Source organism: Cygnus olor, chromosome 5, assembly GCF_009769625.2.
Source record: "Cygnus olor isolate bCygOlo1 chromosome 5, bCygOlo1.pri.v2, whole genome shotgun sequence".
NCBI classification, from domain to species: Eukaryota; Metazoa; Chordata; class Aves; order Anseriformes; family Anatidae; genus Cygnus; species Cygnus olor.
Genome location: NC_049173.1, coordinates 3,148,451 through 3,176,272, shown reverse-complemented (window position 1 = coordinate 3,176,272; position 27,822 = coordinate 3,148,451). Strand labels below are relative to the sequence as shown.

Sequence of the window (27,822 nt, the reverse complement as noted above, 5' to 3'; positions counted from 1 at the left end):
CTCCTCCAGCAGCTGGAGCAGAATTGCAGTTTTTCAGCCAGCCCCGGGCTCTGGCAGGCTGTTAGCTAACACCCAGGTTTTCGGGGAAGACGGGGTCAGCCGGCGTGTGGGGCTCAGCCGGGCGCCCACCCCGTGGGGACGCAGCACGTGGCCGACAGCCCCGCTCGGCCGCTTCCCTGGGGACAAAACCCCCCAAAAGCCGAGCGTGGAAACGGAGCGAATCCAGCCCTGGGGACAAGCTGTTTGTAAAGCCACCGAGTGTCCCTCCTCTCCCCTTGCTGCACGTCCCTCTCTGCCCATAACCCATGGGGACGCCCGAACATCAGCCCGCACCCTTCCCGCAGCACGGGGCACACGGCTCCGTAGCCGGCAGACTTGTGTTAGAAAATGGGCACGCTGAGAAGGGCCAGGGAAAAAAAGAAGCGAAAAAATGTTGGTTTGCCTTCTTGGACTGGCCAAATGTGGGACTCGGTGGGGGAAATGTCGGCAGAGCCCCCGGGATGTGCTGGGAGCAGCGTGCCTCCTGGCCGCCCACCGCGTGGACACGGGAGGGACCCCCTGGGACCCCTCTGCGCAGGGGGGGTGATGGCTTTGGGGGTGTCACAAACGCTCACGGGGCAGGAGCAGGACTTGTGCCACCTCTCCCGGGGGGAGCCAGGGATGAGCAGAGCAGAGGAGGAGGGCAGGAGAGCTCCTTAGCTGGCGGGGGCTGACTCACGCTGACTCCAGCTGCGAGCAGAGGGCTGGCAGCCGCCGTTGTCACTGCTGCCCCCGCGCATGGCCGGGCTGCGGGCATTCCACACACCCCCCCCCGGGACCCCCACCACCACTGCCCAGCATCGCCCCCAAGCCATAGGGGGAGCTGGAAATCCCCGTTTGCCCCCAGACTGCCCCAAAATGATGCGCGGCACGCAGGCGCAGGCACGGTTTGGAGCCGGGGGGGGCCCCTCCTGCCCGGGCTGGCCGGGGGCTCTCGCACACCCGCAGCTGTTGACTCCAAGCAGGGAGGGGAGCGCATATTTTCACCTCAAAACTGGCTAATTGCAGGCAGCGGGAAATTCCCCCTCCGCAGAGCCAAAGCCTCCGCGGTGGGAGGAGAAGGAAAGTTTGCCATCGGCGCGAGGATCCTGAAGGCGAGCGCTGGAGCCAGCAAGCGTGGCCAGAGCCCGCGGCTTTCCACAAGCGTGACCAAAAGGATGTTTTTTCCACCCAGATTGAACCCTGATTGCATTATGCAACAGCGCAGGGGCTCGGCTCTGCAGGACTCAGCTCTGCAGGGCTCGGAGAAAGCCCTGGGAGAGGACAGCTTGTGGCCACTGGCACTTTTGGGAAGCTGCATGCCCCGAGCTACCCCCTGCTCCCCACGGTCCCAAATGCTCAGTGCTGGGGGCCGGGCTGCACCCCATGGCACAGGATGCCCAGTGCCCTGCAGGAGGATGCTGAGCTCGCTGCACGGCTCCACATGTAACAAGCCCGTGTCCCACCCCAAAACATCTGAATCTGGGGGTCCAGCGGGACACGGCAGTGCCAAAGCGGCGAGCCGTGCTGCCCGGCGTGTTGCTGCATGCCAGCGGGGAGGCAACGCTCCCCCCCCCGCTGCCTCTCGCCCCGGCTTCGCCTCGTTCCTGCCCGATGACGGGTGCGATTGCTTCACCCGAGTGGCTCCGGCCATGGGGAGAGAGCAGCCGCCGGTGCCCCTCGTCCCCATCCCTGTGCCCTGGGGCTCAGGGGAGCCCAATGGAGGGGCACGGCGCAGACGTGGGGTGCGTGGGTGCTCTCCTGTGAGCATGCAGCAAGGAAAGGGACGCGGGTTTTGCTTGCTGCAAGGCCACCGAGGGTGTCTCCTGAGGCTGGGGAGCAGCTGGTGTCACCTCTCTGCATCCCCATTTCCAGCTGGTGGGGTTGAGAGGAGGTGGTGGCTTTGGGGACAACTGGGGGTGTCCCCTGTGCTCCCTGTGCAGCAGGCTGCAGAGTGCCAAATTTGTCAGGTATCTCCCTACCCCTTCCTTGCTGGGGTACCCCAAGGGGGAATACAAGACCACAAACCCGGGGGACACGGGTCAGGCATGCAGCACTGTCCCCACTTTTGCAGGAGAGTCTCCTGCAGGGTGTGCAGCGCAGGGAGGTGTTGGACACGCGTGGGCACAGCGCTGGAACCATCCCCGCTGCTCTGACCTGAGCTGGTCTGCATTTTGCAACACCAATTACACACGTGCCACCATATGGCGACCTACTGGCCCTCTGCTTTAAAAGCAGGAGCTCTGGGTGCGGGCACAGTGGGCAAGCCATGCACGGCACAGCTCACATCTCCTTCTGCAGCTGGTGGCAGCGTGCCGGGCATTCCCAGCCCCAGGCTCGGCTGCTGACCCCAAAATTGCCAGGCTCAGGCTTAACCAAGGTGCTGCCATTTTATTTGGCAGACGCTGGGTGAGGGCAGTCCCACCTCCTGCACAGGTATGAAGGAAAAGAGAGAGAGAGAAAGTTTGCCACTGAGTTGGTTCTTTCCCATCCCCAGAGGCTTTGGCACAGATTTACTTTCCACTTTTTAAATTTGTTCTCGCTCCCTTGTTTTTTTAATAATTTCAACCAACGTGTTATTGAAGTTTTTCGCCTCCTGACAAAACCCGGGCTCCACGCCAGCGCATATTTCTGATAATTCATCCATTATTAAATGAACTCAAAGATATGACTTAAAAAAAAAAAAAAAAAACAAGGCACGGGACGTTCGCATCGGCGAGATGCCGTTTGCAGCTCAGCTGGGAGCTTCTTCATCTACAAAATGTTCTCCCTGAGGAAAACCCTCCTCGTTCACCACGCGAAATCCATGCCTTGCTCCTTGAGCTGCAAACCCACTGGGGGTGCCAAAACACAGGGGTCCCGTGGCACGGCCCTGCCGGGTGCAGGCGATGCTCTCCGGGGCCGATAACTGCCCTCGGTGCGCTGGGTGCCGCCGGGAGCGTCCTCGCCCTGCCGGCGGGCTGCGGGGCCGACCCGCGGCCAGGGACACCCGACTGGCTCAGCCGGTCCTCTCCAAACCCGAGAGCGAAGAAGATCTGATGGAGAGGGTGGGGCACGGCAATTACAGCCTCCTCGCTTTAATAACCCTCGCTGCTTCCCCGAGTCCCTATTTACATCGTTTTCGTAACAGAAGTAGTAATTAAAGTCTCTCCGCTCAGGTCTAAACAACAGCAGACCCTCCTGTTATTAACAACAGAGAGACAAAGCTGAAAATCAACCCGATCTTTACGGGCAGAGAGCCTCGAAACCCTCTCTATGGGAGAGGAGCTCAGCAGGCGTTAGGGCCACGTGCCCGTGCTCTACTAGGGAATGCATGGGATCAATAGGGTGGATGTATGTCCATGAGATGCTGGTATAGAAAACAGATTGGAGAACAGCCCCAGCCCCTTCTCACCCCACTTTTTAGGATATTTGCACCCCCCTGGGCTGCCTCTATCAAAAGGGAGCAATTTTTTCTGGGGGCTGCAGGCGCCAGCTATGGGGCAGCTCGGCAGCTTGGCAGCAGCTCGTGCCTGACCCAGCCCTCCCCTCGCTTTAAAGAAGCTATCAAAAGAATTTGAGAAAATTAATTATTCACCAAGACTACTAATTAAGCTGATTTCCTCTGCGAGGGCATGGAAGGAAACGAGCTGGAGAAGCTCTTAATTGTTTAAAAAGAGCCATCCCACAGGCGCGGCCTCCGACGGCCCTGCGCGGCGCCGGGACTGGGCACTTTGCGAAAAGGGACGGTGGCCTTGCAGCTGGCCATGCTTGCAAGGAAGAAAAGGCAGTGACGTTTGAAACCCGGGCTGGGATCCTGGCTGAAAACACCAGGCAGCTGGAGGTGGTAGTGCAAAGGGAAAATGGGAGGCATGCAAGAGCAGGAGGGGGTCAGCGAGGTGTGGGGATGTGCAGAGCCCATCTCCTCCGGCCCGTCTGGAGGTGCACAAGTGTGGGAGCACAGGAGACAGCCAGGGAAGGAGTTTGGGGTTGTTTCTGCTTCTGCCTGAAACAAATTTCACTACAAAATGGCGTAAAGAGCGGCCGAGCAAAGTGATGTGTTTCGACATGGAGCACGGGGCTTCGTCCTTACCCCCATAGCTCCAGCGGGCGAGGTTTGCGAGCACCACACCGCTCTGCGAGGCCTCCGCAAACCCCGCGCGGGGATTTGCATGGGTTTGGCTGCGTGCGAGCCACAAAATGCTCCCAAACCGCATCTCGAGCTGGACGCACCCAGCGCCACATTCCTGTCCGCTCCCAGGGCTCGGGGGGCCCTGAGCTGAAAGCAGCGCAGACGAAAGCTCCTGTTACCCCGTGCACTTGCTTTCTTAACATCACCAGAGCTCGAGGCAGGCCTCATCCTGCCCTGGTCCCACACAGCGGGGCACTGGCTGCCAGCAGCCACAAGCAGAGCGGGGCCGGGGCCCAATATCCATGGCCAGAAGGAAGGCCGAGCGCCAGCTCTCTGTGTCGGGACGGTTTGGGCAGTCCGGAGGTGACACCAGCCCAAACCACCTGAACCATGGCTGCCATATACACAGAAACCACAGCAGTATACCAGGCCAGTGCTGGGAGGCCCCGGCCCACCTCCCATTTGGTGGCATGCCACAGGCTGCTGGTGGCAGCCAGCGGGGGACTGACCCATCATGGCCCCGCCATCACCGTAAGGCCAGCGCTGCACCAGGAGCACCCTGGGGTGCATGGGGAAGGGCACCCACTAGCCATGCCCTCCTGCCCCCACCTCATCTGGGGCCAGCAGAAGGCCTTCCCAGGGCCTCTCCTTCTCTTCCCATAGGGGCCAAAGGAGAAAAATGTTTCAGGGCCTCGCATGGCGGTGCAAAGGGCAGAGTTATTTAAAAATAAGAAGCTTGATTTCCGAGGCGTCTCACCAACAACAGCTCAGTGGTGACAGCACAAGAGGGCACCCATCTGCCCCCCAGTCCCTAAGGCCACCTGAAGGGGCACCGAGAGCCCCCGTCCCACAGGGACCCGGCTGTCGGGGAGGGAGCGGAGCTGCCAGAGCACAAGATGGATGGTGCTCGCAGGCAGCCCGCTTTTCCTTCCCCGAGTACCACCTTCTTCCTCCCTGCCTGCCTTTCCTCCTGTTTTTCCATCGGTGACCCACAGGACACATTTTTTTTGCCCTTTTTTCCCTTCTCATCCCCAAACGACCCACCCCGGTGCTGCTTTGGAAAGCACCGCCACAGACAATGCAAACATAAACCAAATCCAAACGGAGCGATCCAAGCCAAACAACCTCGCACCGAGAGCCTGGGGGCTGGGGGATATGGAGATGGCGCCGTCCCCACCAGCACCCCGGGGCCCTGCACGGCCCCAGCAGCCAAACACCCCGACGGGACACAGGGAAGGAACACGTGCCCTGTGTCCTCGCCAGGAGAAGACAAAGCTCGATAACGAGATTGCCCTGAGATCCTCCACTAGAAAGCACTTACAGCCACAGGACAGGCACGTCGTGGTGAAAGCCACGTCCCCACAGCTCGGCCGGGTGCCAGCCAAGATGCCCCCCCCCAGAACCAGCTCCCCACCGGCACCACCTTCCCTCCCTCGCCATCACAAACACGCACCGGCTTTCCTACCTGGAGGTGGGAACACCTATGAGTCGGGTTCCTCCAGCAGCTCCATGGCAAGCTCGGGGCGATCTCAGCAGAGCTGGAAGACAAAACCACCGCGAGGAGAGCTCAGTGTCCCGCAGAGGTGCGATGGCTCAGAGCGGGCTCGGCCGATGGGAGCCCATGGTGCGTGCTGGGGCGCACCGCGTCCTCCGGGGCTGGTGAGGCTCCTGGGAACCGCGCTGCGCTCTGAGGGACCTACCCTGTTTTGACTGGTGTCCAACTCCAAAACGCGTGTTCTTACCTGCTCGGTGGAGGCCGGGGGAAGGCTGGAGAGCCTTTCTGGGAAGCACATGGGTCCCCGCGGGGTGTGGACCTCGGTGGCTCCTCCTGCTCTTCGGCCGAACGAGGGTTAGGGAAAAGAGGCGCCGCGGAGTTGCAGCAATCTGGAGGAAAGGGGCCGGTGGTGCGAACGCTCCCCGCGGCCGGTGTCTGAACAGATCTGCCGGTTGGTTAACAGTGGAGCTCTGATCAACAGGTACATTGATGTCAAGCTGGGACTTGTCTTCTCGGAGAGGAAAGGGAACAGCAGAGATTACTAAGCGATGCAGGAATGTGGTTTGTTTAATATGAGCAATCAACACAGAAGAGTAAAATAATGACAGATGTGCAATCACATTTCCTGAGTCTAAAACCATGAGATAGAGAATTTAAACACCACTTTTCCCAAGATCAAGAAGAGGAGCCGTTTGGCTAAGAACTCATTTGGTTACTAATTTCCTTGGCATTAAAACATGCTTCCCGAATCTCTTGACATACTTTGCCGAAGCGCTCCAAGGACGGGGCTGCTCCCCGGAGCTTTGAAGTGAGGGCAAGCAAGGCGAGAAGATGCTTTGGAAACACAGGAACGCCGGCTGACCAGGCTGGCCCGGACCAGAGATTCCTGAGCATTGCTTAATTGGATTATTTTATGAAAGATGGCAAGAGAAATTTCACGTGGCTCCTCATCAGGGGAGTGGCGAGCGGTGGGAGGCAGAAATTGGGATCTCGGTTAAAGCAAGCCTTCCAGGGCAGAGGGAAAGCAGCCATTTCCCCAGGAAAAGCCTGGCTGTTGTGGAAAGCCAGAGACTGCTCTGCTTGGGTCTCGGCTCCCAGTCGGTGTTCAGCTCGGTCATCCCCCCGCCGTCCCAAAGGTCCCAGGTGCAATGACCACGGGGACACGGCTGCCGTCCCGCTGCAGAGTGCAGTGAAGGTCTGGGAGGGATCTATGTCATCTTCTCGTCTCTTTTTTTTTTATTATTCATCTCAAGATCAAAAGCGGGAAAAGCACCAAACAAAATGGGAAAGGTGCCACTGAGCGCAGGAGCCAGCTGCAGAGGGACTCTGCTCTGTGCCTGTTCTGGATTTAGGAAGCGTGTGGTTTTCCCCTGGCTGAATTACCAGCCCTGCCTCTGCTTCCTCTCCCTGGCTTTTCAGGGCTGATGGGACCAGGCCGTGTCACCCGTGGGATATCTCAGGTGGCCCCAGACGGCTGCAGAAAAGGTGCTGGAGAGCAGGAGTCCCCAGCGTATCCCAACCTCCCCCCCCAAGGTGGCAGAGCAGGGCAGGGGCCTCCAAAGCATGCCCTGGCACGGTGTTGGCCTGGCAGGAGATGCCAGACCAGCCTGAGATGCTGGGGAGGACACGACCGACTTTGGACCTAGGTCAGGTCCAGCTATTTTCCACATTCAGGGACAGAGCCAGAGGAATGGTGAGCCAGGGGCAGAGCTGAGCAGCGAGGACCCTCCAAATCCAGCTTCATCTTCTGGATCCTCACGTCTCCGCGGGGAGCCCACCTCCTGGTGCAGAGTTTGCTGGAGTGTCCCACACCGGCTCTCCACACCACCATGGTCTGGAGGGAGCTCACGGACATCCTCCAGCCAGCCTGGAGAACACTGCCCGTGCCCTCCTCGCTGCCTCGCTGCATTTCAGCACACGCAGCGCTGCCTCCTGCCCTGGGAAAGGCAGCTCCAGCCCCTCCACGGGCTTTAATTACCCCAACAGCCTGCCAGCAGCTGCGCTGGTGACACCCATGCTGCAATTAAGCCACGCTTTCCCCCCAAACCGTGCGGGACCCAGGCACGGCTCGCCCCATGCCCAGGGCTCCTGGGCGCATCCCGCAGCCCGCGGCTCCCGTCCGGGGCTGCCACTTCGTCGCCGCCTGCTTCATTAAGAGTCACCTGGGGTGGGATTTGGGTGCGAGACGAGCTGAATCACACCCTGCAAGCCGGTCCCCGCTGCAAAGGGAGTCTAGACGGCGGGCCGGTGGGGAGACATCTCCTCCCGGAGATACCTGCGCGAGGCTCCCACATCAAAGGCCCCGCCGCACGGCTGTAATTAAGCCTCCCCGGGGCAGGAGGGTGAGGGTTTCTCCCAGCACCGGCTGATCTCCCGTCACAGCTCCATCCTCTGCCGCCGTCCCGGGAGGCTCTCGTGGCCACAGCAGGGGCTCCTCATCATGCCTGCTTCATGCTGACCCTGCTCAGAGAGCCAAACCCCCCTCTGCAGGCAGGTCACGCTCTGCTCCCAGCTTCTTGGCTCTCCTGCACGCATCAGGGATGGAGATGCAGATGCGTCAGGAGCTCCTTATAACCCATTTTACTGCCAATTTACCCCAGAATCCAAGGGGGAACCTGTGCAGCAACACCAAGGAGGGCTGTCCTGCAGGGCAGAGGGGAGCTGGAGCCCTGGAAACCCTTGCAAACCTGCAGCCTGCCAGCGATGTGCATGCAGGCTGCAATTTTGGCTACAGAGAAAGCACAGGAAAGCAGCCATTTAATCACCCAGGGGAACCTGCTTCGTGTCGCTCCTTGCTAGGAAGCACATCCGAGTCTCATCCTCAGCCACGCAAAAAAATAAAGCAGGAAACCCAATGCCCAGGCAGGACCCAGAGCATGCAGCTGGGAGATGTTGGATAATGTTTTCCCCTTTCAGCAGGGCTTTGTACAGGTGGATCATCTCACAGAGCCAGCTGGTGAGCACAAAAAGAAAGAAAATCACCCTAAGCAGGAGACACGTAAGCCCCGGTGGGCAGGGAAAGAAGGGTCACCTGCTGGTCCCACCTGCCAGCACCAGAAGGGCCGTGCCTAACGTGGCCCTAACAAAAGCAGGAGCTCGCTTCTCAGCTCACCACTGAAAACTAAGCTCTGCAGAGCATCGGTAAAGCCCACATTAAAGGATTAAAGATGGGCAAGGAGATCCCAGCAAGCTGCTGTCCTCTGAGAAGCCCCGGCGAAGCAGAGGGCACCGTGGAGAGATCAACCTCTCCATCCATAATCCGGGCATCGCTGCAAAACCACTGCTGGCAAATGGTGTGCAGGCACAGAGCGCACCCGAACCAGCTGGGGGACTTCTGTAGGGAGCTTAAAAATAGCAGGAATGTAAAGAAAATGATGGATGAGAACGGGGATTGCTCCTCCATCCAGCCGACTGCTCAGATGCATAAACCCACAGAAGTTTTTTTGGAGGTGTGGCATTTTCCGCACCCAGAGACCTGCTGGGCCTTAAGGGAGGTGTCCAGCACCACCCCAGGATGCCCTCAAGGCTGGAGTGAAAGCTGCTGGTCCCAGCACACGGCAGTGTGTCCGTCCAGCACAGCCCCCGCCTCGGCAGGAATAAAAATACGATAGAAACTCTCAGTAAAAACCCTCCTTCCAGGCACTGCCTGTCCCACAGTGAGGGCTGGCTGTCGTTAACCTCCACGCAGGGAAAATTGTCTCTGTGAACGCCTGCCAGACATGCTAGGGACCCATTTAGCGATGCACCAGGCACATCAGGTTTTTGGGGAGCTATTGAAGCCGTCCTGCTGTCCCTGGAGAGCCCCGATGGCTGCATGGGCATCTTCCCTTCCCACCACGCAGCTCACTGGCTGGATTGCCTTGGAATCTATTTTCTTTTTTTTTTTTTTTTATTTCCCCAAGAGGCCACTTTTCAGCTTGTCGGTCCCTTTTTCTACCTGCCGTCAAATCCAAGCTCTGCTGCAAACAGAAACTGGGTGACCCTGCCACAGCTCCGTGATGGCCTCGTTCCTCGGGAGAGAGGCGAAGCAAACTGGGCCAGGGCGATAAAACAGCAGAACACCCCTTTTGAATGTGGAAACCTCGCTCACAGCTGAGTAAGGGTTTAAGGCTAGTAATTTGCATGGACCAAGCCAATGCAAAATGACTTCGATGATTCATTTCGTCTCCAGCCTGGTCTGGAAGTCGTTGCGGGCTGACTCAGACGGATAGATTGAGGCGAGGGGGACAGTGTAGACATGAAGACAGTACGGGGTGCGGCGGCGTGACTTTTTGGGATGATTTATGTCCCCCCCATGCAGCCGGAGCTCACCCCAACTTGCTGCCCCCGTCCCATGCGACTTCAGAGGCCGAGAAGCCGGGGCTGGTCCCCAGCCCGGGTCCTGACCCAGGAGCAGGAGATCGGCGGTACGGCGCTGCCTGCGGAGCTCTTCCCCTCCCTCCCACGGCTTTCTGCAGCTTCTCTCCTCGAACAGCAACTCCGGTTTGCATCGGAGGCAAGAGGAGTTACCCAACCCCACTGCCCTGAGCAGTTGCAGGGCAATGGGTAAGCGCAGGGACTTGTCGGAGCTGCAGCTGATTTGCAGATATTTATTTGCTTATTAGGTCACATTTGGCTAATAGACCCTGCGATGCTCCGCAGCACGAGCTGATAAACCTTCCCTGGAGTTCCACCGGCACCTTGCTCGACGGGCAACTTGAAGGCATCCCTAATTAAACCAGTTTTGCCTTCCTAATGCAGCCCTGGGAGTCAGCCAGCGGGGCAGGAGGCGTTCCCCGGGCTGCCGCCCTGTGACAAGGACAGGCTGGCCACCCACGCCACCGCTGACCTGCTCAGCCCTCCCACGGGGCCCGAGCTCGGCGTGCACACACCGGGTCCTCTCCCACCCTTTTTATTGTGGCACGGGGTTGGAAGGGGCACGCAGGGGACAGGAGGACCCTGGCACACAGCATCCCTGCAGTGTTTTCTGGAGCATCTCCCGCCTGGCTGTCCAGGACATGAAGCATTCAGTCTCCTTTCCCCATCCCGGCTGATTCCCACCCCCAGTACCTCCTGATGGTCCTGACCTCCCTCCCAGACCCTGCTCAGCCCTTCTCACCCCCCTGCTTTGTGTCTCCTCACCCCACCCAGGTGCTACCCTCTTTGGCACCGGGGATGACACAGCCGAGGCGCTGCCACAACGCACAAACTGCAGGCACCGTGGGTTCGAGCCCCGAGCACGGCTCTCCCCCAGCCCCTCGCCCCTTCCTCCGCCTCTCCCCTCCCCGACCAGCGCATCCTTGCCTGCGTGCCCCATCCCCGGGCACACAGACAGCTCCAGTTCTCCCCGGGCGAGCTGCTCCCCGGCGGCGGGGCCGCGGCTGTGCCGGTGCCAGGTATGAACTCAGAGCGTGACTCAGCCGGCCGGATCAGGCCGAGCAGCACCAGCCCCGCGCTTCCCTTCCAGGCCTCCAGCTCAGCCCAGCACAGGCTGTTCCGCAGCGTCAGGGAAGGTTAGTTAACGTGAAATATGACTTTTTAAACGGTTTGTTGCATCGCCCCTCCTTTGGGGCTGCAGCTGGTAGGAGAGGATGATGGAAATGCAATCAAGGAGATCGTTCCGAGGTGTGGTTTTTTGTTTTTGTTTTTTTTTTTTTTTCCCTAATTTTTTTCTTTTTTTTTGCTGTCTGGGTTCAAGGTTCCCCTGCAAGACCTTGGCACTTGTTCTGCAGTGGAGATGTACAACGTGGCAAGCGCTGCAAGACGCGGTCCGTGCCGCAGGACGGAGACGGAGCCTCTCCCCTGGATGTGGGAGGAAGGGGCTGTGCGGGCCTCGGGGTTCCCTTGGGGCACGGGGCACCTTGTCCTGCCCAGGGCTCACAGCACCTGAAGAAAAGGACCTGAGATGCCCCAGTTCCAGCCCAGCAAAACCATCCCAGTGACTGCAGCACACGCGGCGTGCCGAGCACAGCGGGGCCGGGAGGGCGGGCAGGGTTCAGTGCTGAAACGCCTCATTTGGGGGGGTTTATTTATTTATTTTTGAGAAGAACACAGCAACACGCTTGGTTAGGAGGGGCCGTGCCAGCACCCTCCCCGTTTCTTGGGTTTGCCCCTCCACCAAAAGCATCCGTGCCTGCCCTGGCACTTCATGATCTCTGAGACCCTTTCGCTCATCCACGCTAACAGAAAAACATCTCCCCGTTAATAAACTCTGCAAGAGCTGCTGAAATCCCGAGCGCCTCTCCGGCCCCCAGACCGCTCTTCTATTTTTATTCCTGTTTCTGCGTTATTGCCTCCTCTGTTTCGCTGTGGAGGCCGTTGTAATATAAACAAGTGCAAAATAAATGTGAATTATATTCTTGTTTTTATGAATTCTAGAGAGTGCATTCACCTGTCCTGCACAAAGCGCTGGTCATTCGCCCTGTTTCCATGCGGGGCTGCTGGGCACGCATCCTTCTGGAGGCCAGGTGCTTGGTGGTGCTTAGTTCTGGAGTAGCTAAAAAGCCCTATTTTGGCATGCTCAAAGGAAAAAGTTGTCTTTTTTTTCCTTTTATTTATTTATTTTTTCCAGCCGGGTCAGTTACGTCACTCCAACACTTAGCTGAATTAATTACCATATTATTTTATATTATATAAAAATATGCTTAAGAGGAGAGGGTAGAAAAGATGAAACCAGCACCCAGTTCTCCATAGTGTTGGGCCTGTCCCAAACACAGCAGATCTAAGATTTGCTTCCTGCACCCAGGCTGGAAGGTTTCTGGGGGTCTCATGGGGCAAGGAAGCCCAGAAAGGTGAAAACCAGTGGATTTGGGGATGGCTGCAGGATCGCCCCATGTTTCCTCTGGCGTTACTTGCAGAGCTGAGGGAGAGCAGCGCTGGGAGTCTTTGGTTTGGAAGAAAGCTCCAGGAGAGAGAAGACCCAGGGAGAGGCATCACCTGCAAAAATGGGTCAGCCTCTAGCAGGGACCCGTTTAATTCAGCACCTTTCGCATGGTGAACGGTGCTGGTGCAGGGTTTGGTCCCACCCTCGGACATTTTGCAGCGGGGAGCTCGGGGCTCAGGGGTCGCTGGGAGCCTGCTCCATGCCCTGGTTGCCTTCTGGAGCAGAGAGGGAAGGAAACAGGCTGGAATTTCCCGGGAGGCAAACTTCCAGAGAGGAACCAGACATTGGGGTGGATCTGGACCTTTCATCCTAGCTCTGATTAAAACAGCGCGACCTGTCCCCACGAGGCAGGCTTGTACCTCTTTGTACCTCTGTAGGTTTAAACCTCGCAGGTTTAACCCCTCGGTCTTTGCAAAACCACCATTTTCTGCCAGGAAAATCGCTTTATGGCTAATGGCCGGCCCACGGGGGCCATCAGGTGCGGGGCAGACACCGTCCATCGCGGCCGTGCCGGAGGGGAGACACCGCAGCGAGCAGCCCACGGGTGCCAGAGCATCCTCGTCACCCCAACCTGGGGCTCACCTGACTTTGGGCACAGCAAATGTGCTCCTGAGCTGCTTTTTAGTGTGTCGGGAAGTTTTGGTCTGCCTCAGCGATTCTCTAATTACGATCCAGTGCATTGCTCAGCATGAGCTCGCCAATAGCCTGACCTGCGTGGGCAGATGGCAGGAGTCAGATTTTGCCCCCAAACCCCTGTGTTTTGGGACCTCCTCCTTGCTGGAGGCCTTCCCCCAGAGAGCTTTGGGCAAGATGGGCTTTTTCCCATTTTCTGGACTCGCAGTGACTTCATCGTGTTTCCTCAGCGCGGATCAGAGGTTTAATGGCAAAATGTGTTAATCCGGCGATTACGTCTGCGGGAAATGTGAAAGGGCAGCGGTGTGGGGAAAAGGGGGTGTAGGAAGACATGAGAACATCGTTCCCCTGCCACAGGCATGAAAAAAAATCACAGAGAAGTTCCACTACGATTCACAGGGAGTTTCAGACGCTTTCTTAAGGACTAATATTCTGATTTTTAACCTGTGCCGTGCAAACATGTCTGCTCCATCCCCAACAGCACCCAGCCAGGCGCTGGATGAGCTCCCCATGACTGACCCCGCAGCCTGGATTTGGGGTGCCCACACCCCCGGCGCTGCTGGGATCCCCCATTTCCACTGCCTAAACCCCAAGGGGCTGCACCCACACAGCCACAACGGGGAGAGGAGCACCCAGGTGGTGATTTTGGGCTGGAAACGCAGGGTTTGCAGAGTTTGCTGGCAATGCCCAAAAAGCACCGCTGCAGGCACGGCCTCGGAGAGCTATCAGAAGGCAGCGGGGCTGTGAGATGCTCAGCTCAGCCCCAAAACGAGCATCTTCACTGCTCCCTCCTAGTCACGACGCTGCTGAGAAAGGAGCAAGGGCTGCTTCCCTCTCCCCAGCCACCTCCGTGCCATCCATCTCCCAACAGTTTGTTTTAATTACGCAATTACAGTGTGTACAAAGCTTTCCGTGAGCTTCGGTGGGTAATTAAAACAGATGGCGAGCTTAATGGGACCAGCTCCTCCTTCTTCTTTTAATTAACGTGTTAACAGTTTACGGGCTGGCTGCAAGCCCTCCTCACACGGAGGTGGTGGTGGTGTCCCCACACCTCGTGGGTCACCGCCACGGTGTCACGCACCCCCCTGGTGACACAGGCACCCGGCGGGGCAGGACGCAGGGGGTGGGCGTTGGGTGTCCTGGCACACACCGGCCTCTTGCAGGACCAAGGAAGGATGCCTCAGAAAGGAGAGCACATACGATCGTGCTGCACCAGCCATATAAACCCCGCGGGTGACCCTACAACGGGCCGTGCCCCTCGCCGGCCAGAGGGCCGCGCGCCTCCGGCCCCTCGGCTGCACGAGGAGCTCGTTGCTACAACAGGAACCGCAAAAACCATGGAAACTGCTCGTCTCGGCCAAACCCAAACTTAGCTGTATACACAGCATAAAATTTAGTTGCTTTAAACTCGCATATTTTGGCTCAACCCTCCCGGCCACATCCTGAGCCCGAATGGATTGAATTACCGAGCGCAAAATAAATTCCATCTGAGCGGGCTGCGGCCGTTGTCTCCCCAAACAAAGGCCGAGGTGTTTGCTTTGCCTTTTTTTTTTCTTTTTTTTTTTTTTTCTTCTGGAAGAAAACGAGCAGATTTTGTCAGAGAGGAGGAGCAGAGGCCTGGGCGCAGGGCAGAGCCACACCAGCTGGATTATTTTTGGGCTGGTGTCATCATGCACTGGGCCATCACCTCCAGATGCCGCCACCTCCGGCATCCTCCATGTCACCCGACGTGGCAGTGCCACCTCTTTTTGCCCCAGGAGACCCTCTCCTCCTTTGAGCAGGGACCGTGCACCAGGTGCCGCACAGAGGGAAGGACTCAAAGCGTTTCAGAGGGTGGTAGCAGGGGAACTTTGGCCTCTCTTGTAGCCCAAATTGGGCAGGAGAGCAAGGGGCAGGGGGTGGGAGGATGGGAGAGGAGAGCAGGAGGTGGTGGCAGGGAGCTGGAAGGGAGCTGCAAGCACCCAGCACCAGCACCCTCTGCCAGCCAGAGGCACGTCACAGCCATGGTTTGCAAGGACGTTTTGGGGCTCGTTTATTTATTTTACTGGTGGAAATATCACCGTGAGGGATTGACAACGTGGAGCCCGGCACAGGCTGCCCAGAGGGGCTGGGGGCTCCTCCTTGGGGAGCTTCAAAACCCACCCGGCCGTGGGGCGGGGCACCCAGAGGTGCCTCCAGCCCCATCCACGTGGGAGTCTGAGATTCTGCAAAAGGGTGCCACGGCCGGGCTCCATGGCGAGCAGGTAGGGCTGAAGAGGACATCATCAAGGGAAAGACTACACAGGGATTTCTCTTCCTGCTGCTGAGCCATTTAATTCGCTCCTTGAGATGAACAGCCACCCGGAAAAGAGTAACCTGGTGTTGAAACATCAGCAGGGCCGTCGCTGCAGAAAATGAGCTTTTAAACGAGGCTGAGGAGAACAAGCAGAAGCAAAGCCCTTTGTCCCACCGCCCCTAGGACTAGGAGAGGGCTGGTGCACCCTCCGGTGAGGCTCTGGAGCTCGGGAGAAGCAGCGGATGTGTTACCGGCAGCCCAGCAGCATGCCGGGCCCGCTGCACCCCCTCATTACACAGATTTATTTATGGGGTGTCTGAGGAGCAATGCGCATGTTGAAATAATCCCTTCAAAGAGGCCGGCGAGGGGAGGGCACTGAAGAACTGATGAGCCAAGGTGGCGCGGGGCTTGATCTCGATGCGTTTGTGATGTTAAGAAGTTCAGAGCAGGTATGCAGCATCGCTGCACGGAGCACGCGGATGCAGGATTGGGTCCAGCACCGGCGGTGTGGCAGCTCTCAGCACCAGCAAACAGCACCGAAATCTCTGCAAACCCCGTCGTGTGTAAAGAATTTAACCTCGCGGAGCACCAGGAGGCCAGGACCGTCCTGCTGTGCCCATTTTACAGGTACAAAGAGGCTGCCTGAGTCACCCGGCAGGCTGCAGCGGGATGCCACCTCCCTGGGCTCGTGTCCTCACCACCAGCCCCTCTCTCACCCTGCGTGTGGTGCCCAGAGGTGAGCAGAGCCCCCAGCAGCCCACCAGCAGGACGCCCCCTCGTGCCCACCATGGGCTGAGCCAGGAGCTGCCATCACGGCACAGCTGTCCTGGGGGGAACAGAGGAGCGCTTTGTTCCCCAACGCGTGGGATGCACGGCCCCCTTTCCTCTCCCTCCCCATCTAGCCGCCCTTTCCAAGGCAATTCCCCGGGGCTGAGAGCCGTCCCCTCCAGACATTTGGTTCAGACTCTGAAAGTGGCCTGAAACCTCGACAATTTATAGATAAAACCTGCAGCGGGTGGGCTGGCTGCAGCAGGTCTAACACTGCGAGGCAACACCTCCCACCCTGGACACCCTCGGTACCCCGTTTTACACAAACAGACCCTGAAGTCCTTGGGGCCAGCAGCTCCCATAGTTCAAGGCCGCCTCAAATTGCATCCAGCTTTGGAGGGAGACGGGGAGGTGGGAGCGCTGCACGGCGCACAGCACTCGGCTCAGCGCAGCACGTAGCCACGCACCCTCACAGCTCTCCTCTCCCCGTGCCACGGCTCTGCTCTTGGGCCAGGTCCGAAACCACATCCCAGAGGCCAGGAATCGTGCACGAGGTGGGATGGGGGCACCACAAGGGGATCTGCAATTCAGAGCAGCCCTAGGAGTGGGTGAGATATCCCGGGGGATGCTGCGGAGCTGGAGGAGGATGCACTGAGGTGGGCACAGTTAGCAGAAAGGTGGGGACCTTCTCTGGGATCAAGCCCCGCTGAGCATCCCATGGGATGCCGGAGCATTTGGGTGGATTTGGGGAGAGTGGAGTCTGCAGGCTGGAAAACCCTCCTGACAAAATCAGAAGCCCCGTCGGTTGGGTTGGCTCGGACAAGGTCTGCAGGTACCCAGCTGGTAAAGAATTCCTGTCAGGCACTTCTTCCGCGGCCTCGAAGAAAATAATTGCATGGCAGGAGCCAAGAGAGAGCCGATGACGCAGGACAAATTAACCTGGGAAATAAAGTACCGGGGCGAGCTCTAATGATGTGAGGAGTTAGAAGCAGTGACTGCCACACGTGAGGGCAATGACAAGCAGGCCTGCTGGTCAGAGGGATGAGGCAGGCACTCACCCAGACGCTGGCCATGCTTCCCCAGCTCCTGGTCCCCAGAGCTCAGACACGGCATCAGGTTGCCCCGTGGTGCTCAGCATGCTCCAGGCACCCTTGGTGCAAGCACAGCACCGGCTCCGAAGTCATGCAGGTGACCTGAAAGAGTGGCTGAGTCCTGGGGAGCTTCAGAGGAGGCAACAGAATAAATGCAGCTCCTCCAGCTCAGGGATCCTGGCTCCATGGACCCCAACAAGGACCAGGATGGGAACATGGGGTCCGACCGCTGTTTGCTGCATCCCTCATTGCCTGAGAGGCTGCTCCCTAGCTCAGGGCATGGTTAGCCTTAACAAAAAGCCTGCTCCATTGGTGACAGTGCTCCAAGGAAGACAAAAATTTGGGAATGAGGCTGGGATGTGCTGGTTTGCAGCCATCCTAAGAAAGAACAGTTGTCTCCATCCCAAATCAGCGCCCACTGTCTCCTGTGACACCGACTCCAGCTCTGACAGCCTGAGACATTTCCTCCCAGTAGCATCACCTGGAGGAAAATGCCCACATGAGCTTGTTACAGCAGCAAAGTCGCCCTTTCCTACCAGCAAGATCTGCTTTTGATGGCTCTCACAGGCAGGGAAATCCCCCTGATGTTGCTGAGAGGGGCCGAGAAGCATTTTGGACAGCCCGGTCTCCTGCCAGCCTTCACCAGCCGCAGGACCACTCATCCATTCCTGCCCTGACGATGCTCATCTGGTCCAAATATACAAAAGACACACGAGAGATTCAGCAGGAGACATGTTTGTGCCAAGTGTTTAGAAAAAGCCCAAGAAGCCAGGGCAGGTCGATGTCCTGGCCGACACCACCCACCGGGCAAAATCCTCCCAGCGAGCTGGGAGCAGCGGGGAGCCAAAGGCTGCCAGCACAGCCGGGTCTGCAGGCCAGGAGGGATTTTCTCTCCGTCGGAGCCAAGCAGTCACAGCCTTGCATTGATAAATGGGTTTTGAACCAGTGCCCACACACAAAGATAATGTGCTGGCCAAAGCCAGAGTCAATGATTCCACGGCACTCACTCCTATGCAGAGCACACCAACAGGCGTCAAGTTTGGGGAAATCAAGCTCCGGCTCTGACATTCCTTGCTCTGTGAAATTTATGGGGCCTCCTCCAGCTGCAGGTGATGGGAAGGTGTCCTCTTTGAGACGGTGACGAAATGGTGCCTCGTGGGATGAGGCAGGGTGACAAGCTCTGTTCAACAGATGCCTTCCGAATCAAGGAAATCTCTGCGACCGCCTTGGCTCAATGAATAAAAAGCAATGAGCAATTCAGCACTGGTGTGTTTTAAACGCACCTGTTAGTGCTGGTGGTGTTAACACCAATGTGATTCTTTAAAAGATCCTGTGCGTGCCAGGGTGGTGACACCCACAGAAACCAGCAATCCTCAGATTATTCTTCTTGTACACCTGCCGTTAAATCAGTGTAAAGCTCCCACCTCAAAGCCCCAGAATTAATTACATGCTTTACACCAAGCTAACTGGAAGAGGACCTTGGCTTTGCATTGCATGGGGCTGTTGGTTGTGCCTGCTAGACCCGAGCTCCCCTCTCGGCTCCGCCTTGCAAGGCCTTGGGCCTTGTTTCCCTCTGGGCCTTCCCCCCCTGCTGTGGCAGACACCTCCTCCCTTCCCCGACATCTCAGCGACATCCCAGGCTGGTTCAGCGCTCCCCGGGCTCCCACGTGCCCCCACTTTGCAGCAGAGACCCCTGCAGGAGGGGATGAGCTGGTGGTGGCTGCAATCCCGAGGGCGCCAGAAGCCCCCATCCCCTCGGGGTGCACCTTGGACACCCTCGGAGCAGCCCCAGGCCGCTGTGGCCTGTGAACGCAGTCAGAGGGCAGCCAGGAAAGCCAGGCCCAGTCTCTGAATGGCATCAGGTTGCTGCAAACCACCCGCATTTGGCAGACGGGCCTTTCACCGGGAGCATTCGCCTGGCCTTACCCCATCCATGTGCTCTCTGCAGACGCTCCGGGCATCCGCCAGCCCCACGGCAGCCCAGGGTGTCACCGAAGCATGGCAGCTCCAAATGCAGAGCCCCGAGGCGTTTCTCTCACCCTTTACAGAGTGCAGTGAGACGTTTCCCCCTCCTCACCGTGCACGGCCAACCACTTTGGGAGAAAAAATGAGTGAAACAGCACAGACTTGTGTTATTTAAGTTGGGAGCTCCAGGCAGCTCTCCTGCCCACCCAGTGGTGTGCCCATCTGAGCAGCACCACTGCTCTGTGGGGCCGAGGTGCTGGGGATCCCCCTCCCCATTTCCACACAGTGGGGCAGGGGCATGGGGACACTGGCCGTGCCACCAAACCTCAGCTTTTGTGCACACCAGGGCAGCGGGACAGCTGCTGGGTGCTCCTGGAAGCGTGATGCTGGGCTGAGACAGCGGCTTTGAGGAGGACAAGCCGGGAATCCCTGCTCACCCATCTTCAGCTTGGGCAAGAGTGTTTGTCCGCTCCTGTCCACCTGGAGAGAGGCGAGCTGGCTGGTAAGGGGATGCTGGCCCTACTCGCAAAGTTTTAATGACCTTCTCCTGGCAGACCTGCAGCTCGTGGCTGAGTTTTGACCAAGTTCCTAAACGAAGAGGGAGATCTGAGAGTAAAGCTGTCTTGCTCACAGCCACATTCCTTCCCTGAGATGCTGCCTGGAGATCCCAGGGCCCGTTCCTACGCTCTTTGCTCAAGCAAAACCTCCTGCCGCTGTTATTCCCCGCCTGGGAGCAGCTCTCCTAACGGGGAGACTGACTCCCCAGGCAGCAGAGATTTTCTCCCCATGTTCCACAAGGGAGATTATCTCTGATTGCTGCCGGTCCCTTATCAATTATTCACCACGCAGCCACGCTCCAGCCGCACTCCCCGGATCGCGCCGGTGCATCTGCGCTGTCGGCACAGTTTGTAAGCTCACTGCCGGCTGAAGGAGCAGCCGTGAGTAATCATATCTCCTCCGGTACTGCTCACGCTCTCAGCGAAGCAGAACGAGTAACTCACACTGCAAATGACTCACGGCCCCTGGAAGCTTCTCATTTTAGCGTCCCATCGAGGACAGCAGCCCTGCAGAAGCACCTGCTAAAAGCTGTGGGCCCTTGGCATTCAAATAAATAAATAAAGGGGAGAATATTAAATCCCATATTTCAACCTGATAGGATGAGTTTGAATACAGGGACTCTTTCTCCTTCCAGAAAATCCAATACAATTAAATGATTAAAAGAGAAAAGCAGACATAACACCAACGAGGAGAGGCTAGACGAGCTGCTCTGAATACAGATCGTGTGCTGGAGTCTCGATGAAGCCTCAGTCACTCCCCTGTTGTAAGTATGAGCCTGTTGCCGTTCCCATTCCTCTCTGCCAGAATAACAGCCGCGAGGCACAAAGCTCAGGATGAAAACAGCCTAATTTTTTAGCCAGAGCCCACTCAACGGCTTTATCCTGTGCGCACCCATACACAGGGTACACGTGCACGAACGCCTTTCCTGCTGCAGAGGTGATCGCTGGCACACGTAACCCAACCTCAGCGCCCAGATCTGCAGTCTCCAACCCCAGCCATTAGAGTGATTTATGGCCCAGAAGATGCACCGGTGTCCTTCTTGACTAAACCAGGCACAGGATGGAGATGAAAGGCGATCTGTCCCTTCCCAGCTGTCCCCAGGCAGCTCCACGACCGCAGCGTGGATGAACCCGCTCGGGTGTCCGAGACATCTGTGCGTGACAGCGGTGCTGGCTGTCCCCTCTGTCCTCCAGGTGGCTTTCCTTCGAAGCACCCTGCCAAAGGAGCAACCAAACAGCTTCTAAAACCAGCGTGTATTATGGGCATGTCTTTCCCGGGGAGATGTGCCCCTGTTTCTCTATTTACCTCCATGGTTTGACGTTTTGCTTCACAAATCCTTCCCAGGAAGAGCAGGCTGCCTCCAGGAGGGCTCGAGCAAGGCAGAGAGGTGAGAGACACGACTGTGGCTGTTCAGAGAACACTTCTCCAGGGCAATCCCCCATTGCACAACCAGTGCCACCAGCACCCACAGGTAAAACTGGAAGTAAAAAAAAAAATTATTAATAATAAAAAAGCTTGGCATTTCAGCTCTCTGGGCTTACTTACCTCCCCTCTGAGCATCTCTGCACCGCCGGCATCAGCCAGCTTCCTTCGGGAGGTACAGGAGCAGGGGAGATGCCAAGGTTTAGCCTAGTCCCTGATGGCAGCTGGGGAAAGTTTCCGCTCTCTCGCGGTGCCCTGCTGGCTCTTCTCCTCCCCCGTGGGGCTTTCTGCGGTCTAGCAACGTCTGTGGGGAGGAGATGAAAGTGCTACCAGACAGCTGGCCGCAGAAGGTACTAAGCCTTGCCTCAGCCTCCATTTCTCCAGCAGCTCAGCCACGATGAGGCAGACTAATAGCAGGAGACACCGGGCTACGTAACACACTGCAGAGGGTGACAGCAGGCTCAGACTAATGGACAACGCTAAAAACAGCGTGGCCGACATGATGAATCAGAGCTATGCAGCTTCGGGGGAACGGAGGAGTGGAAAAACACAAAAATCGAGGCTTAGAGCTTTCTGCCCAGGCCTGGAAGGGGAGGCAGTGTCCTTCTCCGGCAGGCTGAGCCCCCAGGTGCTCTCTGCTTGCAGCTGCAGGTAGAATCATAGAATCATAAAATATCCTGAGTTGGAAGGGACCCATAAGGATCGTCGAGTCCAACTCCTAGCACAAGGTGCCTCTTGGTGCGTGCACCGAGCTGCAGACTGCAAAGCAATTCCCTTCATGGGGTCACCGAGCAAATGCCTTATCTCGCCGTCCAGCCTCAGCCCCGCGAGTGGCAGAAGGAAGAATTGAAGCCGAGCTGCTAAAAAGCCTCCCTGCGGACTGCCTCCCTCTGGAGGGCTGTGAACACAGCGGTCCTGTTCCCTGGGGACTCCAGAGTCCTCGCAGGGTGGTTTAACGGGGTCCTTGGTGCCACCCCCGGTGTCGCTGGCAAACCCAGCTCCTGTTTGCAGCCCCCACACAACAGCGTCTCGTTGGGCTGTGGCTGGCAGGGGAGGAGGAGGTGTGAGCAGGTCAGAGGTGGAAGCAGAAAGGCAACTCATGTCTGCAAACCTGTGGGTTGGAGAGAGCCTACACCGGCGTTCAGCATCCCTTGCCACGGCGCCCAAAATGCGCTGGCTCCACCCTTCGCCAAGAGCCCGAAGGAAACGCTGCAGAGCTCCACGTGGCGAGCGGCCCTGGCAGAGCCCCAGGGGCTGCCCCCGCTCCATCTTTCTCTCTGCCACCTGCCCACGCAGCACATAAATCCCTGAGCACCTACAGCAGCCTTCCTCCAGCCCCCGGCACCCCTTACGGTCCCCAAAATGAGCTGAGCGACCCCACGGCGCTGCCGGCACAGGGGTACCAAGAGGCAAAGCGCACATCTCGGGATACCCGACCACGGAAAGCACACCTGCTCGCCAAAAGGGCTGCGTCCCTGAGCTGTGGTGGAGAGGAAAACGGGCGTCATGTTCTCGAGGGAAGAGCAAGGAGCTCCTGCAGGTACCCAGGCACAGGAGAGGAGAGCTGGCAGCGCCGCCACGGGTGGGCAAACAGCCCCCAGCATTTCCACGACGTGCTGGTGCCTCCTCCCGGCCCTTAAAAAAAAATCCCTCGGTTAAATTCTCCTAAAAAACATAAAAAATAAGTAGATAGAATTTTAAGACAGCTAACATCTCTCCCAAGCACAGCGCGCATCCTGGGGAGGGAGAAGTGCCAGAAATCAGCTCGAAATTGCTGCTGATTCTCCGTGGAAGGCGTTCAGCTGCTTTGCTGATAAGCAGCAATATAAATCCCTAAGCTGGAGAGGTAGATCATTAAGGGGAAATGTTTAGAGAAATTAAATCCTTTTTCCTGCTTCTTATGCTAATAGGGAAAACCAAGCTGATTTGCAGGAGGACAACATTTAGCAATATCTAATTCATCAAAGTCTCCATCTGCTCTCCTTCTCATGCTGAGTCTGTCAAAAATCAGCTTTCCTTCAAGCAACACCCGCGTCGGTTTTAGCCGAAAGAGGCCAGTTCTGGAGAGGTTTGTAGATAAACGACTTCTGCAAACCCAGCCAGAAAAAACAGGCACGGGCTGGGCCTGGCCGAGGGAAATACACGTCGGGACTGAGGAGAGGTGGCAGAGTGAAGGAGGGGACAGGGCGATGACTAAGAGGTGCAGCTGCCAAAACAACCTGCAGCAGAGGCAGGGCTCCCGCGGCTGGCTGGTGCGGGGTTAACACCACCACGATGGGGAAATCTCCAAAGCGGGGAGATCCTGGCAAAATCCTGCTCTGGGATGGGGCAGGATTTGGGAGCCAGCCTGGATGGGGACCCTCCTGCAGCGCTTTGGAGAGGTCCTGAGCGGGAGCACCAGCACCAGCACTGCCTGCGCTGCCCTGAATGCTGAACTAATTCATTATACTGCCTTACCTACACATGGGTATCAAAGCAAAAAGATCATCAATGTATTTAATACGAGCAAAACACAACACGGAGCAGATCTTCTCTCAAAACTTGGAAATTAAGGATTTAAGCAGCAAGGCTATGTTCCCAAACTCTTCTTTAGGGGCAGGATTATTCTGCATGGTTCGTACAGGTAACAAAATGTTCCTGTATTCAATTTATTCAGCAAACTGACTGCGTTTTCTCAGTGTTTTGAGCAGTGGGGATTATGTTTTCAAAGCGGGCAGCCCCTGCTGGGCTGGCACCAGCATGGCAGGGTGGTTTTGGTACTCTGGCAGTACCCGCTCTCACCTCTGGATCTGGGGCTGATCTGCCTTAAGGCATCGCAGCAAGCAGAGGGGAAAAAACCCTGACATTTGCTGCCCTAAAGACAAAACTTTTTTTTTTTTTTCTATCCTCGTCCACAGGGCAGAAAATCCAGAGAGCAGCAGCTGCAGCAGCCTCAAGCCCTGGGGCAGGCCAGCGACGTGGTTCACCACCTGCCTTTTCCAGGCGGCTGTAAAGCCCCGTGCTCGGCAGGGAGCAAACCCAGAGCAGCCCGGCTCTCCCCGCAGCAGCCGGGACGCTGCTCCTGCCCCGCAGCTCTCCCAGCCGAGCATCGCCTGCGCCCGAACGGCTTTGCTGCCACCAGCCGTCTGCTGCCTTCGCGAGCTCCCTCGCTGCCGGCCCCGGCTTGCTCTTCTTGGCCAAGCGCAACGTGCAGCATAAACAGGAGCAAGGAGCACGGGGAAGCTGGAAAGTCCAAAGAGCCACAGGTTTTGATGATACAGGTGGTCGTGCACGAGCTGCCCCTGCAGCACCGCTCGCCCCGGCTGGCTCAGAGACGGCTGCAGTGGTGGGGCTGTTCCTGAGGGCACCGTGGTGGAGGAACCGATCCCCCCAGTGAGGCCACTGCCCCTGCTGGGGACATCCCCGGCCTTTCTGGCACTTGTTTTCTCCTGGAAGACCCCAAAGTCTTGAATGAAAGCCAGCTCCTGTGAATAGGAAGGAGAGAGAAGAGTTAATTCTTCACTCTGCTCTGTGCTTCCTCCCAGGGCTGCAAGTTCAAGCGACAATCCCAGCTGCCAGAAATGAATCCATCCATCCGGGGCACAGGGTGCAAGCTGGACCTCTTCCTTCTCTACCATTATCTCTCACCAGGCCCCGTACTGCTGCAAGGTTACTTCCTGCTGTGTTGCCTCTAGCTCAGCGTTAATTATTCATTTCCTAATGTCCTTTCGTTCAGGAAGTTCTCGCTGATCTTTAACCTTCTTTTTCCTTTCCTTTGGTCTACGCCACCAAGTGACATTACAGCCACCCATAACATAAAGTGTTAGTTAGTTAGTTCTCACAGGTATGCACTGTACCCGTGTCTATCGTCTCCCTTACAGCTACCAAAAACGCTCACGTTGGCTCATTTCATGCTCTCTATTAAGTGATGAGACGACTTCAGGTCTCTCTGTAGACAAAACATTTCCTCCGGGGGTAACGCAGGGCCAAGCAACCTTTAAGTAGCATCCCCAGGTTGTCACCACATGGGCAGTTGGCTCCTTCCACTTGCCTTCCTTCTGGCAACACAGCTCCTTCCACAGCTCTCCAGAGTAAAGCCAGAGTAAACCACTGTGAGACATGCTCCAAAGCCCTCTGAGTACATACTCATACCCAAATTGGAGCAGATCTCTCTTTGGGGCATTTGAGCTTCATAGAGCAGCGGTGAGAAGCATGGGCTCGTGGCCGAGTCCCTAATTGTGGTAGGCAAACCCAAAAAGTGACGCCCTTGAGCTCCACACGCTCAGCACTACATGCACATGGCCGAATCTCTCCCCCCAAGGTCCCCTCCCAGATTTCACCGGGAGCTGAAACCGCTGCTGTAGGCATCGGCCAGGTTCACCGTTTCCTGGATGAACAGAAGAGAAATGAGGCATACGTGGATATCACGTGCCTCACATAAATCCAGCCGAGGGACTGGAGTTAGTCAGCATTTTCTAAAAAAAGGCCTCTTTATGGTGCCTCCGACCCAGCCCCGGGCTGACCAGCTCCTCCAGCCCAGCGAGGTCTCGCTGCGGCACCGCGGGCGCGCTCTGGGCTCTTTTAGTCATCGCGGCACAACTCCGGCAAAGCATCAGGACAAACAACTTTCCCCCCGGGGCCAGCAGGGCTGCTTCTTTCCGTCTCTCACGCCTAAGAAAACATAGGGAAAGCTCCAACAAAAACCCCGCTGCTACTCGGTCGGGCCCCGGTTGGCTTCAGCCATTGCTCACCTCCTGCGGCTGGGCTGGCAGCGAGCTGTAGGCTCAGCAGATCCGAAAAGGGAAACATCACTCGCTTCCAGGGCTCTGAAAACACACATCAAAACGTCCGGTTCCTTCAGAAACCTGTGGTGATCGTGTCTGCAACACACATCAAATTGATGATGAACTACTGTATTCAAAAAAACACTGCAGCAGAAACCACACACAAATTAATCCAAGCAGGATACGTTTTGGAAACACCTCGTTTTTATTTATCTTTAGGCAGGATTTCATCGATTAGCCCCTGTTTTGTACTCCCACCGCTCACAGCAGATCCTTCAGCGACTCAAAGCCTTTGGGAAATTTGGCCACAGATGCAAGCTCCGGCCTAAGGGGGACATAAAAATGTCATTTCCATTTCTGATCAGCCAGGCATGCACAGAGCCCACACCAAAGCCTGCTTCATGCCAAGTACTTCGTCTCAAGTTTTGTTAACAAAGCCCTGCTTGAACAATAATAATTAAGAAAGAGCTCGGTGTAAGGCCACGCCGCATGTCCTTCCCGAATATCTCACCAGGGGATGGGCAGAGGAGGAGGAGGACATGGTTACGTACCTCCGGAGGTGACACTTTTCCAGTCACCTAAGAAATCAGCTCTGCAGTTAGGAAACGGCAAGGAATAATCAACAAGGGAAATATGTGATGTTTTCCTGGGAGACTCAGGGGCTGAAGTAGCCTACGTGAGGAAATCAGCCGGGCTCAGCGGGCAGCGGCAAGGAAAGGCTTCGCTCAGCCCTTCGTCCTCATCGAGTGGCAACGTCACGCGCGCTTGAGAGCCAGAAAAGGCCACGCTCACCCTCGCTGACACGCTCACACCTCTCATTCCTGTACCACAACGGCTATGGCAGCTGTGCTGGTCGAGCCGAGCACCACGTTCAGCCTACACCCTGCCCGTTTCTCCACCCTCAGCATCTCTGGTGGCTCCAGGCCCTCCTCTCCCCATTGACTCAAGACAGAACGCCGGTGGAATTTCAGTTGTCCAAATACAGCACTTGGCCTCCTCGGGTTTTTCTTTTTTTGACAGATGAAGCTGCAGTTCCAGGGCAAACACGCAGTGCGGTTTGACAGCGAACGAGAGCTTGGGTAGTCCGAGGAGTCAGATGGAAGAGATTTACAGCGACGGTGCTAACTGCAGCTCCGAGCTGCATGGAAACAGAGCGAACCCATGATGATGCTAATGGGGCAAACGGCCCCCCGTGTCGCTGCCGTGCCTCACGCACCAGCTAAACTTGCCTGTGGCTGAAATTACAGGGGTAGAGGATGCCATTTGCACAGGCCAGGAAGAAATCTGTACTTTGAATGCCCCTTTCCCCTTCAGCTGACAGTCTTAATACAGCAAGCACGCAGAGGGAGCAGCTATCCCGAGTGCCAAGGACCCAGAGACATCCTTCCTGAGGAATTACCAGTCATACAGGGGAAAAAAATGGGGTTGAGGTTCAGGCTCAGCAAAGCATAGCTGAAACACTCTGGAAGGAGCAGCACAGCCAACAAGTTTTATCTTTACTGATGATCTTGCATTAATGGTTTCTCATCTCGCATGTTTGGAACTTCTCGGTTTAGAAGTCACAATTTAACTTACAAATGAACCTTCTGAAGCAAGATGCAGATTTAATTGGTGATTTTTTCCTGCAGATTCACAGCTATTTTACTAACTCTTGCCATTTCAAGGGCACCAGTTTTACACAGGCATCCACCAGCTACCGGAGCCCAGCAGCTGCTCCTGCACACGATGCTCCAAGGCACACGTGCCACGGCTAAGCGATGAAATGGGCTCTCGGAGAGATGAGCATCAGTTCCCAGCGTAGGAAAGGCTGGGTCTCTGATCTGCCTCGCATTTGGCCCACAGGGAACCCCAACACCAAGCA

The 27,822-nt window shown here is 57.0% G+C and overlaps 1 protein-coding gene and 2 long non-coding RNA genes across 5 annotated transcripts in view; all 3 read right to left on the bottom strand.

Moving 5' to 3' along the window:
• Positions 1-6,280, bottom strand: part of LOC121071148 (FERM domain-containing protein 6-like) — a 34,966-nt gene extending 28,686 nt beyond the window's left edge. For all 3 annotated transcript variants that reach the window (XM_040559174.1, XM_040559176.1, XM_040559177.1), the window contains exons 1-2: positions 5,872-6,280; positions 5,595-5,667 (exon numbers count right to left, since the gene is read on the bottom strand). In XM_040559174.1, the coding sequence (XP_040415108.1) occupies positions 5,595-5,667; positions 5,872-6,265 (467 nt within the window). In that variant the 5' untranslated portion in view covers positions 6,266-6,280. The remainder of the gene's footprint in view (positions 1-5,594; positions 5,668-5,871) is intronic.
• Positions 6,281-20,511: 14,231 nt separating this feature from the next.
• Positions 20,512-22,810, bottom strand: LOC121070642. Its single transcript, XR_005820158.1, has 3 exons — positions 22,650-22,810; positions 21,082-21,253; positions 20,512-20,990 (listed from the first exon to the last, which is right to left on the bottom strand). It is a non-coding gene; the product is annotated as an uncharacterized LOC121070642 (long non-coding RNA).
• Positions 22,811-24,082: 1,272 nt separating this feature from the next.
• Positions 24,083-26,057, bottom strand: LOC121070641. Its single transcript, XR_005820157.1, has 2 exons — positions 25,929-26,057; positions 24,083-24,662 (listed from the first exon to the last, which is right to left on the bottom strand). It is a non-coding gene; the product is annotated as an uncharacterized LOC121070641 (long non-coding RNA).
• Between the last annotated feature and the right edge of the window lie 1,765 nt (positions 26,058-27,822).